Source organism: Rhagoletis pomonella, unplaced genomic scaffold, assembly GCF_013731165.1.
Source record: "Rhagoletis pomonella isolate Grant_MI unplaced genomic scaffold, Rhpom_1.0 Rhpom_scaffold_00003, whole genome shotgun sequence".
Lineage (NCBI taxonomy): Eukaryota > Metazoa > Arthropoda > Insecta > Diptera > Tephritidae > Rhagoletis > Rhagoletis pomonella.
Window position 1 is genome coordinate 95,352,516 of NW_023458557.1, and position 13,862 is coordinate 95,366,377.

At 37.4% G+C, this 13,862-nt stretch overlaps 1 protein-coding gene across 1 annotated transcript; it reads left to right on the plus strand.

The window, feature by feature from the left end:
• The first annotated feature begins 1,712 nt into the window (after positions 1 to 1,712).
• On the plus strand, positions 1,713 to 13,491 carry LOC118736427 (homeotic protein female sterile). The gene is made up of 5 exons (XM_036466522.1): positions 1,713 to 1,769; positions 10,968 to 11,459; positions 11,533 to 11,733; positions 11,807 to 12,548; positions 12,617 to 13,491. The coding sequence occupies exons 1-5, from the start codon at positions 1,713 to 1,715 to the stop codon at positions 13,132 to 13,134; spliced, it is 2,010 nt and encodes a 669-aa protein (XP_036322415.1). The 3' UTR covers positions 13,135 to 13,491.
• Positions 13,492 to 13,862: the final 371 nt, after the last annotated feature.

Below are 13,862 nucleotides of genomic sequence, written 5' to 3' on the forward strand. Positions count from 1 at the left end.
TACCTTTTTACAAAAAATTTTAGTGCGCATTTACAAAGTATGCTAAACAAAACTTTTATTAAATAAAATGCCTTGCACCGAGAACAACAAAGATCGCCAAGAATCAATGTTATTTTATAGCCCTTACAGTGCACTTTATTGCACTAAATGTGAATGGAATACAAAGCTGCATAACCGAATATTTCTTAGAAAATATTACTTACTTATATAGCTGCAGCCTTGTCATGCTTTCATTTTGTTCCAATTTGCGCTTCGAGTATTTTTTTGTTAAATAAACTAGTGAAAAGGCTTTCATTAGTCCGAGGAGAAAGGAAGATAAATCATTAAATTCTTTGGTAATTGCTCTCTCTAGTCGGAAAGATGGGAGGCGCCAAGCTCCCTTAATTTTTTTGCTCGATTAATCGTATTTAAAAACGGCGTCTCTACCATTAAAGCAGTAATGACAAAGTCGCTTTGTGTTCGACAATCTGCGAGAAGCATAGACAAACTTTGCGGGCTGATATATTAGACACCAACTAGCTGTATTCTAAGCTTCCCAACGCAGCTAGGGTACCTACGGAACACGCCATATTATACGTTCTAGTTAGAACTAACACAGAGTGAAGAATGCATAGACCAAATAGAGGTATTTGTGAAATCTTACGGATTTGTCAGGCTTTGAACTCCATTCCTTGTTATACGATTTTTTTCATTTAATTCTTTACCTCTCCCTTACTCATTTTAAATTGAATTCACGCAGTTACGAAACACTGTACAGCCTCGCTGTACCCTCACAGCGTTCATCATATTAGTTGACATACATTTAGGCGCATCATCAAAAGCAAGCATAGTTGAGGGTCCCCATAAATGTAGCATTGGCATTTTTGCATACCAGCAACCGTTTCTAGTAACTGATTTTGTTAGCTGGACTACTGGCGGGCGATGACTACACACACACATATACATAAATATATCTGCACGTTTTTGAAGTGGCCACGACAAATTAGTTTCCAGCGCACTTCTACATACATATGTACATACGCATCTACGAGTTCATACCACAGTCCAATAATAAAATTCAAACAAATAAAGTTCGCTAGAAAAAAAAAAGTGTAAACAAGTATGTAATATGCGCGAGTGAGCAAAGGCAAAAGGTAGACATACATACAAACATACAACGATGTGCGAGTATGACTGCATTTGTCTATGAAATGGTTTTAGTCCAGAGGCCTGCCTGTTATTTCCATGTCACTTTTATTGTTTGCTGCACTCCCACTCACGCTTTCTGCTTTTGTGTTTGAAGTTTGCATTATTTTCCACAACTGATCGCGAAACGTTTGTGTTTTAATTGTAATTTATTTTATTTTATTTTATTGCATAGACTTTCAATTAATTTTAAATGAATTAATTTTATTTCATTTTAAAGGACGTTTTGTTTTTGTGCATAAATTCATTTTCAGGTTGAATCGTATGCAATAGTAGCGTCAGTCTAAATGGAGTATAGTTTTCTTATTTTACTTTTTTATTTTTATTTTTTGTTGCATACATTTTTAACTCCATTTAGATTGCAACACTGTGCTTCTTTTCTATAGCATAAAATATATTTTAAAATAATTTTTTTTTAACAAAATACCATTCACCATTTCGCTTGGCGCTTGGCGCTTGGCACTTAAAAAAAAAAAACTTTCTTTATATAAAAACATTTTACAGTTTTTATGTATGTGTGTATTACAATGCCTAGCATGATTTTAGGCGCATTGCATGTGTCACACACCACCAAGCTGGCAATGGTTTGATGATTTTTTTTTTTTTTTTTTTTTTTGTTTTACTTCATCAAACGATTGCACTAAATTTTAGTTTATTTTGCACGCGACACGCAATCGTGCGCCCCAAACCCTATGCATGGCAACACATACATATCTACCTATTTGCAAATACTGTGCGCAATTTTATTTTATTTTGCATATTTTATGGCATTACCGTTGCTCTATACATGCATCACTGATGCATTTTGTTTTATATAAAATAAAATTTATTTTAAATATAAAAAGCCGAAGCTGTCAGTTTGGTAAAGCCATGTGACGGTGCGGAAAATACAAAGGGTGCGTTTACTCATACACATACACATGTGCATAGATTTGCATCTGTTTCCCAGGCTGGCTACATTTAGGCATAGCACAGCCTACTATATCTAAAATAGATACAATCGTGCGATAAAATATATGTACATATATGTATTTATGTATGTATGGAATCATGTGTCAATATTATATACAGATAGTTATACGAATACATATAAATACAAACATATGTAAGCATATAGGCGTGGATGAAAGTGCCTTAGTAGTTGTGCGCGAACATAAAAATTTGTGTTGACCACCTCGACTTGGTGGATAGACCACACTTTGAACTTCAAACTCCAACAAACCAAAACGAAGGCAGTGGATGTTACATACATATGCGCGATTTACTACCCATTACTGGATGTAGTTAAATGTATCTATGCACATGCACTCATATATACATACATACATATGTTGTTAGCTAGCGTTTTTTCGATTCTACAAATATGAATTTAGTACGCAATTTTCTTCCAACACTCACTCATTCCCACACCCTACTAAATAGTTACTTTCTTTCAGTTTTTGACGTAGAATACGTCTTACCTTAAGGTATGGGGGCTATGTTCAAATGTTGTAGTTGTAATTTTTAGAGCTTCACAAAAACGCTTATTGCACGAGAACTAATAAAGCGATTTCAAAGAAAAGTGTGGCGTTTCAAAGATAAAATTCCAAACCTGTCGACAGATTCATTTTTACAAATAACCAATTCGGTTTCTGTCGTAAAAACAACGGTAAACATTGCCTTATTTTGGGGTCAATTTTGAGCCTTTAAAGTGCTCTAGCAACTTATTGTTGGCATATATAACTTTCATTTTCGGGATATAGGTTCTTTGGAGCAGTAGAAATATTATCGGGTACAAATTTTATATAAATTTAAGAAATATTGAGCATTTTACAGCAAAAAATTGTTGAAAAAATTTGCAATTTTTTTTCATTACCAAAATGCTCGAAAACCGCTCGAATGATTTTGTTTTTGTTTTCTTTAATCAAAAATTCAAGAGTTTTCCTTTCGTTTGGTATATGGGAAGTATTGGTTGATATCTTCTATATATGTTTATTTTATTCAAATATATGGGCATAAATGATTTTCCATACAAAATCACCTCGTCATCATTTTGCAAACACGTGCATATATTGGAAGTGTGGGAAGGAGACAAAAAGTATGTATGCGTATGTAATGCGGCTTTTGATAAACAGAGGCGCACTATTTATAACCTAATCGCAGCGTGTGTACATATGTAAATACATACATACGTACATATGTTGATTGCAGTTAATGTGGATCTGTTTATATTTTTAGTAATCTATGTATGTCTATACATACATATGTACATACATATTATATATGTACATACATATATGAACACATGTATGCATAATACGCGAAGACTTTTCGAAGTGAAACAACATTTAGAAAAAGTCCAATCCAAGAATAAAAGTAAAGGTGAGGACGTACATAGATAAAGAAAAGGATAAAGGCCAAGGTAAAAATAAACACAAAAACAAAGTTGAGTAAAGATAAAGGCAAACATGAAGACCAAGGTAAATTTAAACACTTTACTTATATGTATAAGTGCAAAGGTGAAGGGGAATATGTATATGAAGAATATGATAAACATAAAAATAAAAACAAAGATAAATATAAAGAGAAAGATGCGGATGAGGATACCGATAAAAGTATAGATGAAGATAGAGGAAGAAAGATTAAAATAAAGGTAGTTGTAGAGAAAAGGATATAGATAAAGGCACAGAGACTCAATCTCGGAACTATTTCGGGATTTTAGGGATTCTCGGGACTTATCGATATAATCGATATTTTGTTGGTTTTTTTATCGATTTTGTTATCGAAATTTTTATCGATATTGTTATTGATTTTGCTATCGATATTTTTGGAACTTATCGATATAATGATCGATATTTTTATCGATTTTGTTATCTCTTTATTATCGATTTTATTATCGATTTTGTTATCGATATTTTTATCGATTTTGTTATCGATTTTTCTAACGATTTTGTTATCGATATTTTTATAGATTTTGTTATCGATATTTTCAGAACTTATCGATATAATGATCGATTTTGTTATTTATTTTGCTATCGATATTTTCACTTATCGATATAATGATCGATATTTTTATCGATTTTGTTATCGACATTTTAATCGATTTTGTCATCGGTTTTGTTATCGATATTTTTATCGATTTTGATATCGATATTTTTTTCAATAAATATCTTTTCTGTTCAAAATTTCAAATCTTAAAATCTCAGTAAGCTGTAGAAAAAAACAATGGTATAAAATAAAAATAAAAATAGGGCTTTCGCTTATATTCTCATTGAGTTCTTTTCACTTAGAAGTATGTAAATTTGTAAAATTTTGGAAAAACCCTTTTTTTCTTAGTGTGTGATTTCGTTTTTGACTTGGATATGCTCTTAACCATAACACGTATTCTACGTTTAAATATAGCGGCTGTATCTCCGATACAGCCTGCAGACCAAGACGAAGGCGCTGGACTGTTCCTTTTTATTTTCTATATTTTTTTTTTGTACCTTCCCTATCCACTGATGACTAATACTTCCAGTACTACTGATACGTCGGTTACTTTACATTCGCCTGCATGTTCGTTTCATTTACTTTGCTGCCTTGTCAAAACGTATAAGATCCGATAATTTTTTTGTTACCCGAAAAAGTAAAAGGCTGACCATACCAAATGGATCAAGTGTAGTTGCTGCTCAGCCACTGCCTCTCATTGCTATATCCACAATAGCTCTTTATATTACCTGCTTTTTCATTTCTTATATTCATAAGCCTATGCCTGTTCGATAGTTTAAAAACTTCTGAGAAATCATCACGTAACTTTAATATACCTCGAGGCCACCCGCATATAAATTGCTTAGTACAGAAGAGTTTGAACTACGCAAAACGAGAAATGGCACAATCTAGAAACCGATGATTTATTTCGCTTGAAAGGCACAGTTGAAGTTGTGTAGTCAGCACGAGAGAGAGAGAGATACGTTCAGTGCATTAGAAAACAAACATGCTATCACATCGCGCTTCATCTTTGAGCCGTCTGCGTAGATAGAGATAGAATAATATATGGTATGTTTTTCCGTTATCCAGTCCTGTCGGGAAACTTCACGTAACAATTTTGCAAAAGCTTAGTTTGGGAACTATGTATATACAGGTAGTGTATGCAATTCCCTTCCGGATGAATATCAACCCAATTCGATTTGAATTCAAAGTGACTTCGGTTTGAATTCACTCGGTAGTGAATTGCAGTACATACATACATACATTTATCAAGGTTTCCTCTATGAACAAACTTCCTCTGAGGTCCACAACTGTAACTAAAAGCAGACAGATGGCAATGTTAATCGGCACCAGCAGTTTACCCGATCAAAATTGTACCGACAGACGGTAGTAAGGCGGAGTAAATGAACCGTGGGCTCATCAGTTCGAGTCCTACGGCCAGCACAATTTTCATCAAATTTTGTATAGTTTATTTAATTATTCATTTTTTATGTAATTTTTAGTTGCAGTAGGTAGGTTGTAAGCGGTGAGACACAACTTTTAGTAAATATTCTTTCCTAGATTGGTGCCCGCCCAAAAATATTACCAGAAGCTGGAATTTAAGTAAACTTCAAACTTTTGCTTCGCTTTTGGTTACAAGGTGAATGTGAGCTTCTTCAACCGCGGCTCTGAAGTCGCTTCTAGTATAGACTCCGCTCTATATTTTTGATCAAGCAGCAAAAGTCTCGAGAAAGATTCAACCCCGAATATAATCTAACGGATCTCTTAGTAAGGAGTAGCTTTAGCATAGAAATGCGATGGCTTTATGACCCTTGCCTAAGAACGGGAAGTCTGGGTAATTTGGCTTTCTCAACTTGATCCTAGAAGTGCACAATGTTGGCATATGCCAGGCATTAAACCTTTAATGACAACGGCGAGATGGCCTACAATTTTTCACATAGAGATGCTAGCAATACTGACCTGCGCCTTGAAAATAGTTTGAAACGCGCTTTCTTAGTTATCTTCTCAGAGTGTCAAGCGGCCATTAGAGCCCTCTGTACTAAATTGTTTACTTCATAGTTCGAAGATGAGTGTTTCAGTATTTCTTATAGGTTATACATAACTGTTGTTTTTAACGGGACATAGAGATTCATCATTTTTATATTTTTTCGAATAATCAGAAAGTGACCCGTGACTATATTGGATTTTTTAGCATTTTAATTATAAGGCTAAATCAAACATTGATCTTTGAAATTTAATTAGAAAACCTATTTTCCTATTAGACGGAAGCTTGCCCACCCCTGGTATAATGCCACCCTGAACCGAATAGTATATAAATCTTGGCATATATGTACATAATGCAATACTATTATGAAAAGATGTTTTCTAACCGAATTACTTACGAAACTTGATTAATGTATTCTATAAAAGGGAACACGTTTCATATTTCATGTTAACTAACTAACTGGCTATAAGAATCTGTCTAAATATTTTAAATAAATCTATCAATGCACTACATATGTACATATATAAATAAAATTCTGAGTAAAATAGTTCTACGAATTTCCTTCTACAATAATGGCTTACAAGTTTTGGGCACATTTTCAGTACCAGCCTATACCAGTGAGTCGGCATAAACACACACAGATATGTACTCGTATACTCGCTTGTATGTATTTACCTAGGTTTATAAGATTCCCTCTTTGGCTTTGCTGCAGTGTTTGGCAAGTTCAAATACTCGAAAGCCTTTCACAGTGGAACATCCGACTCCAATACAAATGTATGCTGTATTTACTGTTATGAGGTGGCGGGTGGTACGAGTACTTAGTAGCAGTAGTAGTCATTGAAAATCTTACGTATGTAAAATTGAAGCAACAGCCAGCAAACAAATACACACACCACACACACAGCTTTATGCGGCTGCACATAATTCATTAAAATTGCTTGTAAGAATAAGATGAAGAGGATGCAGTAAAGGAAGAACAACAAGAACTAGAAAAAGACAAAGATATTTTTTTTTTATTTTTGTTGTTTCATCAGCTTCTTGGGTGACTTAAAGGCGGGAACTTTATTGCATTTGGTACACTATTACACTTTTGCTTAAATAAGCGTGTGTGATATGCATACATATGCATGTAGTGTACATTAGGCTGGTAAAGTCGGAATTTTAATTCTCCACCCTCTAGGACTGTTCTTTACACAAAAAAATATTGCAAACGCTCAGAGTGTTCAATGTATTTTATATGGTAAAAGACAAATTTTTGTAGAAATGGTATGGAATTCTTGAAAATCAATAATTTTCGATCGGAAAATTCTGGTTGTCGTTAAGAGACTTCCAATAACAATACCCAATTGTTTATTTAACCATTTTTTAATACAAAATCTTTTTTTTTATTGGTCCCTCATTGCATTTTTTTTTGGTTTTTGACGGACCAACAAAATATAGTTACTATGAAAAATTGGGAATATGCTAAAGAGAAGCGAAGCTTTCCGGTCGAAAAGTATTGATTTTCTAGAATTCTATACCATTTCCTCGAAAAGTAGTTTTTTCCCCATACAAAATCCATGCAAAACTTGAAGCGCTTTGAGCGACCTCTAAATATTTATGATTTCAAAATAAATGAATTCGGGTATATTTTTTTCGGTATAGAACAATACTAGGGAATGAGAGCCAAAAATTTACAACTTTACTTTTTCCACGTGCATTTTTGTTTTGACCACCCTAATGTATGTACGTATTTGTATATATTTTCGAGCTTATGTCTGCCGTTGCCAACAAACTATAGATAAATTTAAACTATTTGTGGTGTTGTTTGTTGAGCAGATGAAAGTGTTTTTTCTTCATATTGGAAAGTGTAGGAATGAGTATACTTTCTTAGAAAGCTGGCATGCAAACATTCACCATGTTAGGCACGACTAGTGAGCATAGTGTACTAATATGAGCAACCTAAAAACACAGCCTGCCAAAGACGCACGAAATAACTTAGACAACATGCACACTGTACGCTACAGGGAATACCGTTGATACACATAGCCTACAAATAACTGCCGAAGAAGAAGAAGTTGCCTTCAAATTATTTAAATGACTATAGTTTTTGAGATATTTGGGATTTAACCCTCTAATGCCGGTTTATAAAATAACGGACATAGATTTTGAAAAAATTCCGATAAATTTGGGCTTCTGCTTTAAAAAAAAAAAACAATGTTCTTTGAGCCAGTACAATCATTGATTTAGCTGTGACATTAGAACCGTGATTCAATTTTGATGTTGAATTTCGGGGGTTCGGGAAGTCCAATTTGATTTTATTTTTCGTTGGCAGATAGAGTGTATCTTGCTTTATAAGTTGACAAAATGCCAGGTGTATATCTCCTCTAATAAGAAACTAACAGTTATATGGTGAGTTCTGAGCAAGCTTAAATTTCCATACGAAATACATTACTGGTGTTAAGGTTCTAATTGAGGAACTCATCAAGAAATCACTGCTCCAAAGCTCAACTGGCTTTAATTAACAACACCTACAATAAGTCAACTTAAAAAAAAAAATACTATGAATTTAATGGAAAAATAGTAGGCGGCTATTTTAGGTTGCATTCGCCACATTTTTTATTTAAATTTTTTTTCAACAAATATTTGGGGAAGCATATTTTTTTATCTTTTGCGATAAATGTGCGACATTTTGACCTTTCGATTTTGAAAGTGACATAAGTCACTTCATACCTCTTGAGTTTAAGTGATCGGTTACATGCATCTTAACGCGTAGATTATTCGTTCAACTTCATCAACAAAAGGAAAAAGGTTTTGTTATAAGTTTATGCCGATAGAAGTATTGCCAGATGCTTTAAGTTACAAGTAGTTGGTCATTTAGACACAAGAAGAGATTTTTTATCCTCGTCTCAAACCGAACAACAATTGTAGAGCCAAATAAGAAGACATACTTCTTTTCATTGTTTCCTATTATTTTCTTACTCCAAGATTCTTTCTCTCCACCAAGACTATTCTATATCTAAGACATTATAGTTTCCTTTGAAAATGTAAACTCTTTACCACAGACAATCTCTAAGTTATCATTGCTCATTCCATTCAGTTGACCAGAAAGTCTACTTCGACCTCTTCCTTGAGCTCAATTTTAGACTTTTCTTTGCTTTGCCAGAACACCAAACCTTTTACAATTAAAGTTACTTTAACAATTTCCATGCGGACGGTTTTTGTTTAGTATTTTCGGCTGTCTGGGGACTGAGGCGGCAAACTTTCGTTTGAACTAATGTTTCAGAAAGAGGCTATGTGTTTCGCCGATGAAGTCTGTTTTTTTTTTTGTCTTTGATAAGTCAAGAAGACACAGAGTCGTGACGAGTTAAAATGGCATAATGCTTTGGTTTTTTTGGAAAGCAAGAGCGATTAGCTTATAACGCATTTGAGAACTATTTAGTTAAATTGTTAATACATTTATACATACACACGCTCAGTACATTTTAATAGCATCGATTTCATTTACTTTATCGGCTTAATTGATGTAGATAAAGTTAGAAAACCACATTCTAAAGAAATTAAAAAAAAAAAAAAAACTTGCCAACCTTTAGATTAAATCAATTTCTTACTTTCCCCTCATGCCTGCGATTCGCATGCAGTAGTTAGATTTTAGTGGCAAGCGAATGTTGAAAGGGCTATAAGAAAACTTAGGCAGCATTTACGGCCACAATTCCCCACACTTGGTGTCTTTTCAATCATTTAACAGAAAAGTATAAGAAACTCAGTTTCTACTGACCCCCATAGTTTCAATAAACTCTACTTCATATCTCAACTCAACTATACCCCAAAGGGCAAACGCATACATACATACATACATACGTACATAGCTATAAACATCTATGTACATACAATTCTTTTTGCACGAGGCAAGATTTGAGAAGTTGCGCTCTCCAACACACAGCCAGCTACAGCTGTCCGGCTGGCCTCACAACTCATACACAAACACATTTACATTCATTTTTATTATCCTTCATTTCGCCTTGAGCCCTATTTTCGATGTAAAGAGCGCACAAAAAAGTTTTTGTGGTTCTGTCGTCTATGTCTTAGAAGCTACACATGCTTTTTAGAAAGTTAAAAAATGCATGGAAATGGTAAGCTACAACATCACACTCAATAGAATGTTAGTATGGTTGTGTGTGCTCGTAAGGCGAGTTCAGCTATCTTTTAGACATAAAACTTTGCAGGCAACAAAAGGATCAGAGTGGGTGTGTGAGACTAATGAAGATTGCTTAACCGGCGGTAGATGGCTCGTTTTGAATGTGAACTTAGTATTCGACAGAGGGGTTCGACTGCTGATTGGTTGTCGCTCAAAGTAAGCGGTCAGTGGTCAGTGAAATGTGTTAGCCCACCATTCTCCCACCACGTCACTCATTCTGCAACGAAAAAGTTTTGCGTGCAAATAATTTCAATAGTAAATCAAAGTGAAATTTTAGAATTTTTCATTCATTTGGCAAAGGACTTCAAACGCAAAAAAACCGGTGAGGGTGAACACAAGGAGATGGCAGTTGCAAAAGTAGCCGAGTATAGTTAGCGAAGCTGCCAAGTTTTACTGAATAAAATTTGGCAAGCTGAGTACAGCGGTTGTAATGCCAACCAAATTCTTCGAGCTTCAATGTACTAAAACAAAGATACTTGCCAAGCGCCAGCAAATCTCAGTTGCTGGTAAAAGTTTTTTCTGTCCTCAAGAGTTTTGTGCGCTCAAATAATTCGCTGCATACTTGGGTCATGAAAACTGCCCTTTTTATTTAAGTCTAACCCTCGCTTTATCTTCACTTTCTATTTGCCTTCTTCGCACTAACAGTTTCGTATTTCTTCTCCGCTTTCCTTTCAGGAGACCATTCCAGCTGCAGCGACTACAACCACCACGGACGCGTCCGGCAATGGCGGCGGTGGTGGCGGTGTTGTGGGCATTGGCGCCACAGCAGGCACCGTGGGTGGAAGCATTGGCGGCGATAATAACACCGAATCGGATCCCTACGCTGGCCTAATGAAGGATGCTGATAAATTAAAGTTGATGTTGCTAGCCTGGAATTACCAAAACTCCAATGCGGTACGCAACGGCACCGAGGGACCCGATTTGGGTGTGGTTGGTGGCTTGTGGGCACAATACCAGAATGCTTTGGCACAAAATGCTGCCAATAACAAAATGGATACATCGTTGTCGCCAGTGCCGCGCACAGATGCCCCCTCGCCAATGGAGGCGCAAGATGAGACAAACTCGTCGGGACAGAAGGAGGAGGATGAGGCATCCGAGGATGATTCTGACGATAAACTGGACGAGAAGTTGGCCACCCATGATCCCGAGCGGCTGAAGGCGTTTAATGTGAGTAGCAAATGTTTCTTAATTTAACTTTAACTTGAACTTAAATGAGTCATTTCGAATTGTACTTGTATAGATGTTCGTGCGACTGTTCGTGGATGAAAATCTCGATCGCATTGTTCCAATTTCCAAACAGCCAAAGGAAAAAATTCAAGCAATCATTGACTCTTGCGCCCGTCAATTTCCCGAATTCAGTGATCGCTCACGCAAACGCATTCGCACGTATCTGAAGTCATGTCGGCGGAACAAGAAAACGCGCGACGGTTGGGACAACACGGTAAGCTAGCAGCCTCCAGATAAGTACTTACAAAATGTGTATTTACGAAAGTTTGCCTCTCAATTCTGCACAGACTCGCCCGACACCCGCGCACTTGACATCCGTACAGGCGGAACAGATACTAGCTATCGCTTGCGAGAATGAGTCCATGAATGCCAAGCGCATGCGCATCGGCCTGGAGCCAATCACACACGCCATACCGGCGCCTGGCTCTGCGGTCGCCGCAGCTGCAGCAGCAGCGGCAGCAGCAGCCGCGGCCGCAGTGGCTGCCACCAGTTCGTCCGCTTCCGTAGGTGGGGTTGGCATTTCGACAATGACATCGGTTTCGGCTAGCGATGCGCTCTCCACCGTCACAACGTCTACGCTGCCATTTATGGGCGCTGGCGGTGGTGGCTTTGCACGCTCTACACCTAATTCCGATGCAGCCGAGCCACTTTCGTTGACACCAGCCGCTGCCGTTGCAGCTGCTGCGGCCGCAGCTGTAGCCGCCTCGACGGCTGGTGGTGGCAGCGGTGGTATCAACTCGGCGCGCAGCTCGCCGCTGGCATTGAGCTCGAATACAAGTGTGAGCGGCAGTACTAGCGGGCTGGACATAAAACCGCTAACGGCAGCACTATCGAACGGCAATGCGCCAACAAATGGCACAGTGAGCGGGTTGGCCGGCCTGCCTGCCACTAGTCCACTTTACCGGCCATCAGACTTCACTTCACCCTCGGCAGCATCGCCATTTGTGGCTGCTGCTGCTGCGGCAGTAGCCGCTGGGCGTACACCCACTTATCCCGGCTACTTCCCGGGTGTCGCCGGGCTGGGAAATGGTAAGCACGAAACATATTTCTTAACTGTAAATTTAGTTCATGCAAATTCAAATTTTTACCCTCCACAGTCACTCCCACGGATCTCTCCATGAAACCATCGTCCACTAGCGCTTGCGTCACACTCACCACCGCCCCCACCACCGTCAACACTAACAACAACATCGGCGTTATGGGTGTGGGTGCACAGAATCTTACCAGCCTCGTCGCTAGTGGCGGTCTTTCTGTCAACAACAACAACGCACTCGTCACAGCTACACAACAGCTACAGCAGTTGCAGCAACAGCAACAACAGCAACAACAGCAGCAGCAGCAACAGCAACAACAACAACAGCAGCAGCAACAACAGCAACAGCAGGCAATCATGGCAACAGGTCTGAACGCCAATCAGCTGGGTGGTGGTGGTGGTGGCAATTTGAACGATCCAAACAATGTGGCAGCAGTACGGGCGCCGCCATTGCTGGCGCACAAACTCACTCCCAACGAAATAACGGCAGCGCGTCAAGTGATCTCGGCGTACCGGGAAAGCGCGGCATTTCTTCTGCGCACAGCCGATCAGGTGGAGCAGCTGCTAGTGCAACAACAGTAAATGCGCGGGCTGGGTGTTTTGTGGAATATGGTGGAAATGTCTGCTGCTGTTTGAAGTGCGGCAACTTGAGTTTATTGTTGCTTTTCGGGTTTATTTCATTGCATTCTGGTAGTGACGCAAGTGGGGTGCTTTAGATTTAAATAATTTTTTTTTTTTTTTGCAAAACAAAGAGCAGCATATGATCGTAGACAGACAACAGACATACATATAAACCAGCATTTTTTTATAGCAATATAAACTCACCATTGACCCCTTCTACAGAGGCGGGTTGTTCCTATTTTACTAAAACAAAATACATTTAAACTAGCAGTAATCCAAAAATACAGAAATAGTCAAAACAATATAAAATAAACTAAACAAAAGACAGCAAATAGCCAAAGCCAAATGTTTGAAAGTAAAAATATGTAATAATAGATGTTCAACTTGCATTAATTTTCTTGAACTACAATAGCAGCCAAAAAAATAGTGTCAGCGAGGATTGTGTGACTGATTTGTGAAAACTTTCAGTAATGAGTTTGATTTTAAAATTTTTAAAAATTACTTATGAAGACTATAGGGTCAATAATGCTAAATTGTTATTTGACTTTTTATGCGATTCGTAAAATTTAAGTGGTATTATAACTTTGATCCGATGTTTTTTTTTTTGTACGAAGAGATACATAACAAGTTACACCTAAAACAGGAGGACCATAAGCTCCTCAACTTAAGCAGTAAGAACATGCAATTTG

Excerpts from the sequence above, each read along its gene's own strand:
- LOC118736427 (XM_036466522.1), top strand. The coding sequence starts at position 1,713 with ATGCCTAGCATGATTTTAGGCGCATTGCATGTGTCACACACCACCAAG. Across the intron at positions 1,770-10,967 it reads ACACCACCAAGCTGGCAATG|GAGACCATTCCAGCTGCAGC; the intron begins GTTTGATGATTT and ends CTTTCCTTTCAG. Across the intron at positions 12,549-12,616 it reads TGTCGCCGGGCTGGGAAATG|TCACTCCCACGGATCTCTCC; the intron begins GTAAGCACGAAA and ends TACCCTCCACAG.